Source organism: Thamnophis sirtalis, unplaced genomic scaffold (genome assembly GCF_051295495.1).
Source record: "Thamnophis sirtalis isolate CommonGarterSnake01/CBP01778 unplaced genomic scaffold, rThaSir2_p1.2 scaffold_13, whole genome shotgun sequence".
In the NCBI taxonomy this organism is placed as follows: domain Eukaryota; kingdom Metazoa; phylum Chordata; class Lepidosauria; order Squamata; family Natricidae; genus Thamnophis; species Thamnophis sirtalis.
Window position 1 is genome coordinate 28,156,726 of NW_028261393.1, and position 6,000 is coordinate 28,162,725.

Below are 6,000 nucleotides of genomic sequence, written 5' to 3' on the forward strand. Positions count from 1 at the left end.
TTTTTGATCTTCATTTAAGGGTTTGTTTTCTTTCTTAAGCTTGGAATATAAAGAAGAAAATAAGGATTATAAAGAGGGTTGTAACAACAGGAGGAAAAGCAGTTACGCTGCCACTTAAAGGCTGGAGGCTGGATAAATTCTTTTTTCTTCTTTCTCTTTGATCACTATTGGAGGGAAGACAACATTGTGACTTGAAAGATAATAAATGAACCTGTTTGAAGTTTGTTAAAATAGCCTTGAACCCTATAGTGGCAGTATCTGAAAAATTGAAAGAATGGCCCAGCAGGAAAAAGAAACTGTAATATTGCAAATGGTTATGTTTGAAATTCAAAATCTATTAGTTGTGACAGAGAGAATTGAAGAGATTGGAGAATATGGAATACAAGCAGAAAAATCCGATGGAAAAACTGAGGATGTTTAGCAAATGAAGAAAGTGAAGGACAGGATTCGAAAGATGGAAAGAAAAAATGAGCAAAGAGATAAGAAAACTGTGGATACTGACAACAAAGTGATCATGGTTGGTAATGGCAAGAGCGGAATATGGAAAGGGGAGATGGATGGATTGGAACTCTACCCTAGACTTCAAAGCACAGAAGAAGAAAAGAGAAAAATTGATGGAAATAAGCAAGTTGTCCTTTTCTGACTTTTGTCTAAGACAACTGATGCCCTAAAAGGGGAAAAGCTCAGCATATTTACCTTCTCTTTAGACCAGAAGTAGGAAGCGCTTTGTTGCCTTAAAGGCTTCTGGCTGATGAGCTGCCATCCACACATTTTCCCCCTGGTGACTTTGTGGTCTTCAGGAATCTGCTTTGACAACGACAACAAGGACAACAAAAAAGAAGTTGTGAGGAAGTGAAGGAGCAGAAGAAGGAAGACGTTTTTCTGTGTTTCCAAGGGGAGGGTTGGTCTCCCTTCTGCCTCAGGGTGCATCGGATCATTGATTCGACTTTTCTAGCTGGGACAGACATGAAGCCCCCTAAGAAGGACCATCCAGATTGCATCAGCTGGAGCCAAGGGAGCTTTTGAGAGGAACGAAAGGAAAAGCTCTGTCACAAATGGTGAGATGAAGAGCTTGGATTTTCTTCCTCTGTCTGGAATGGCCAGGAAACAACCTGTCTCCAAAGGTTGGTAGTCCTTGATTTATCAACATCTACAATCTGCGAAATTGCTTAGTTGGGAAATGTGACTGATGACCCACCTTGGGGGGGGGGAAACAGGGTCAGATTTAACATGCAAAAAGTGAGGTCAGAGTTGGCTCCAATTGGATGGGGTGGATATGAAGCTCCTAATAAACAACTGGATTTCTTTTGAAAGTTGGGTTGAGGCTCATGATTAATTCAGACATCCCTCACATAGGGAACATTGTCAGTAGTACAAGGGAGTACAAGGTTTTCAGAGTGGAGGAGAAGAAGGGTTTTCCTGCAGATGTTTCATGGCCCAACTAGGAAACATAATCAGAGCTAGAAGGGAGTGAAGTTTGCTCTCTGTTTATACACAGTAGCTTGCCCCAAATAAGCAGGGAGCAAACAACACACTCACCAGCACTGATGATGTAGTTGGGTCATGAAATGTGTGTAACTAAAGAACCCAGTTCAGGGAGCACCAAGGGCCCCATCTTCTTCTTCCTAACTCCCTGTATTCCCACAGGTTCAGGGTCTGGTTTTTGGATCATTGAGGGCCACTTTGCTCCGTCACCTGCATCGCCTGGGAGAAAGCCTGTGGCTTCCATATCTTTGTTGATGGCCTCTTGCCATCCCTGTTTTGGGTGCCCACAAGGTCACCAGTCATTGACTTCTAATTGGTAGGCAGCCTTGGCCACGGTGGAAGGTGCTGCTCTCTTGACATGTCCTTATCAGTGGAGTCGGACCTCTCAGCTACTCTGTAATTGGTGCCACACCAAACTGTGGTCAAATGGTGTCATGTGTGATGTGGTCAGGAAGGGAGGTGCCCTATATACAATGGAGCCTTCACATTTCCATGGTATGGAGACAGCTTTTGTTCCCTCCTGTTGCTGCCCAGCATTTAGAACCATACAGTGCAACAGGAGGATGGTTGTCTTGTAGATCTTAGATTCAAGACAGGTTGGCATCTGTGTGTCCCGTAACACATCAGTGAGTTCTCGCCAACGCATCCAGGCTGCATTCACCCTTGCTTGCACCTTGCCATTAATGTTCCCTTTTGTTGTGGCCCTCCAGTGGAGCTGGCAGCAGAGTGGGACAATGAGAAGTTTGGAGAAGAACATGGGTCAGTCCTGAGGACTGAGGGAAACTCAAATGAGGGCTCAGGCATTCGGTCGGCGGGCTGTTTCAAGAGTAGAAAGTTCTTTTTGTGACTATAAGAGACTCTGTGCCAAGTGTTGCCTTCCTCTGTGTTTGGAAACTGATTATTTGGCAGCTCTCCAAGCGAGATAAGGTTAGTGTAGATAAATATTCCTCTGAAAGACTGTTTGCCAAGCCTGGCTGACTCTCAATGAAAGGAATTTACAGTTGTGACCAAGACTCTGGTTCTTGCTTTTTAAGGAAGCCTGGGTCAGAAGACCTTTGCCTTGGAGGTGGGATCCCAGATACCCCAAAATCTCCACCTTCTTTGGGTTTTTTCCATGGATTGGAAGCGTTCCAGGGCTGGTGACAGACTCTAAGGACCGCATTGTCCTGATGTTCAGGCGGAGTCCGAAATGTTTCAGGTGATCATTCCATGGTCCTTCCATGCTCCTCCCATCAAGGGCCCCATTGTTCAGCCACTTCTCCAGAACCACCTTTGTCAGCTTTGGGGGTCAATTATCTCCATCATGGCAGCAGTGGATTCTGCAATCTCTCCACAAAGGACCTCCGGGCCCCCCATGACACAAACCCAGCTGCTTACCTGGGGATTTTGAAGATGTTCCAAGATGGTATCCAATATTTTTTTATCCTCCATCGAGGCCAAGATTTCTTTGACCGATTTTCCTTTGAGCCACCACTTGCTCTCCCACAAATACCGGAAGTGTTCATCCGAGAGTTCTGGGAAGGAGAGACAGGATGAGATCGAGGGGCAATTGGATGGGAGGGGCCTTCTTGAAGGGAAGAGGTTTAGATTTAGGTTTAGGTTTATTAGATTTATATGCCACCCTTCTCCCAAGGACTCAGGGCGGCGTACAACATTAAAAAAACACATATTACAAAAGTTAAAAAAAAAATTAAATAGAATATCCCAAACCCAATTAAAATTGACAATGACATTTTTTTTTTTAAAAAAATCAAATTAAAATTAACAATGATCAATAATTTATTTTGTTTTGTTCAGGCTAGGCTGGCTTGCTGGAAAAGCCAACTTTTTAGGGTGCATCGGAAGGACCGGAGGTCGGGGATTATACGAAGCTCCGGGGACAGCTCATTCCAGAGGGAAGGCGCTCCCACAGAGAAGGCTCTCCCCCTGGGGGTCGCTAGCTGACACTGTCTGGCTGACGGCACCCTGAGGAGGCCAACTCTGTGGGATCGCACTGGATGATGGGAGGCTACCGGTGGCAGTAGGTGGTCTCGCAGGTATCCTGGGCCTAAGCCATGGAGCACTTTAAAGGTCATAATTAACGTGACCTGACAAAAGGGCGAACTTCAAAACCGCACCCGACTAAACCATGTCACTAAAACCGCGACGTCATCAACGTGGCGACAACAGCGCGGAGACAACAGCACGGAGACAGAAGGGGGCTTTACAATAGCGCGTCGACAGAAAGCCGATTTAACAAGGTAAGGGTTAGGTTTAGGTTTAGGTTTAGGTTTAGGTTTAGGTTTAGGTTTAGGTTTAGGTTTAGGTTTAGGTTTAGGTTTAGGTTTAGGTTTAGGTTTAGGTTTAGGTTTAGGTTTTGGTTTAGGTTTAGGTTTAGGTTTAGGTTTAGGTTTAGGGTGAGGTTTAGGGTTAGGTTTAGGGTTAGGTTTAGGGTTAGGTTTAGGTTTAGATTTAACGTTACGTTTAGGGTTACGTTTAGGGTTAGGGGTTAGGTTTAGTTTTAGTTTTACAGCACGATTGTTGTCAGCGTGATTCAGCATTCATTTGTCAGAGTGCTTTAGAACACGCGGTTTTATCATCGCAGTTTAGTTGGACGCGGTTTTGTCACTCGCCCTTTTGTCGGTGAACCCATAATTAGTACCTTGAATTACACCTGTAAGATAACCGGCAACCAGTGCAGGCCGCCTAAAAGGGGTGTAACATGGGAGCACCTAAGTGTCCCCATGATAACCCGCACAGCCACATTCTGGACCAGTTGAAGCTTCCGGGTGCTCTTCAAGGGCAGCCCCATGTAGAGAGTGTTACAGTAGTCCAAGCGAGAAAGGACGAGGGCATGAGTGACTGTGCACAGAGCATCCTGATCCAGGAAGGGGCGCAACTGACGTACCAGGCGAACCTGGTAAAAGGCCCCCCTGGTCATGGCCGTCAGGTGTTCTTCTAAACTAAGCCGCGTATCCAGGAGGACGTCCAGATTGCGGGCCCTTTCTGAGGGGGCTAAAATTTCTCCCCCTGTCATCAAAGATGGAACAAGATGCACAAATCTGGATGATGGAAACCACAGCCACTCCGTCTTGGAGGGCTTGAGGGGAAAGGGGTGTGTAGGGGAGGGCCAGGCTGAGCCTGAGGGAGGGGTCAAACTGTGTCACAAGCCTCGAGTCCCTGATCTTCATGTCCTTAGACAACCCTCTGGAGAAGGAAAAGAGAATTCAAGATATAAAAAAACATAAAATTCGTCATGAAATATGAAGATTGATTTAGGGTGGCCATTTTTTAAAAAAATGATAAGATTAAAACATTATGAAATTTCAAAGCAGCAAATAAAATCCCAAGAGCTGAGAGGGTCTCTGCCATTTCTTCCCTGCCTGATGAAGGACAGTGGCAGGAGTTGGGTTTCGCTCATCTAGAGAAAAGAAGGGCGGTGTGTTTGTGTGTGTGTGTGTGTGTGTGTGTGTGTGTGTGTGTGTGTGAGAGAGAGAGAGAGAGAGAGAGAGAGAGAGAGAGAGAGAGAGAGAGAGAGAGAGAGAGAGAGAGAGATATGAGAGGAGTCTTCCAGTATTTGAGGGGCTGGCATAAAGAGGAGGGGGGTCCACATATTTTCCGAAGCACCTGAAGGCAGAGGAAGGAGCAATGGATGGAAACTAATCAAGGGAGAGAAGAAACCTGGACTTAAGGAGAAACTTCCAAACAGTGAGGACAACCAACCAGTGGGACAGCCTGCCACCAGAAGTTGTGGGTGCTTCATCACTGGAGGCTTTTGAGAAGAGACTGGACAGTCACTTGTCTGTTATGGTATAGGGACTCCTGCTTGAGCAGGAAGTTGGACTAGAAGACCTTCAAGGAGAATTAATTGTAATTGTAATTGTAATTTAATAAATTTATATGCCGCCCAATCCTGTAGGACTCCGGGTGGCTTAAAAATACAAGAGTGAAATAAAAATAAAATAGGGAAAAACGAAAACAGATTTAAAAGCAACATACCATACACTCAAACCTAGATGGGGCTGGACCTCATTCATGAGTGAATAGCCCCAGGCCTGCCGGAACAGCCAGGTTTTAATGGCTTTTCGGAAGGCCGAGAGAGTGGGAAGGGTCCGGATCTCTGCGGGTAGATCGTTCCACAGGGCTGGAGCAGCTACAGAGAAGGCCCTCCCCTGAGGGGTCGTCAGCCAGCATTGTCCAGTCGACGGCACCCAGAGGAGGCCCAGCCTGTGAGATCTTATCAGCCGTCTCGCAGATATCCAGGTCCTAAGCCATGTAGGGCTTTAAAGGTGATAACCAGCACCTTGAAGTGCATCCAGAAACCGATAGGAAGCCAGTGTAGCTCATGGAGGATAGGTGTAACATGGGTGTACCTAGGTACACCCGATATCGCTCACGCGGCTGCATTCTGGACCAACTGTAGTCTCCAAACACTCTTCAGGGGCTGCCCCATGTAGAGCGCATTGCAGAGAAGGCTGCTAACAGAGGTAGCCCAGCCCTATAGCATAGATACCTGGATATAAAGATAGGATGGCA

The 6,000-nt window shown here is 46.2% G+C and overlaps 1 protein-coding gene across 1 annotated transcript in view; it reads right to left on the minus strand.

Moving 5' to 3' along the window:
- LOC148043109 (maestro heat-like repeat family member 5) overlaps nucleotides 1-2,916 on the minus strand; it is a 43,028-nt gene extending 40,112 nt beyond the window's left edge. The window contains exons 1-2 of the mRNA XM_087728048.1: nucleotides 2,863-2,916; nucleotides 697-804 (exon numbers count right to left, since the gene is read on the minus strand). Of these exons, the coding sequence (XP_087584174.1) occupies nucleotides 697-804; nucleotides 2,863-2,916 (162 nt within the window). The remainder of the gene's footprint in view (nucleotides 1-696; nucleotides 805-2,862) is intronic.
- Nucleotides 2,917-6,000: the final 3,084 nt, after the last annotated feature.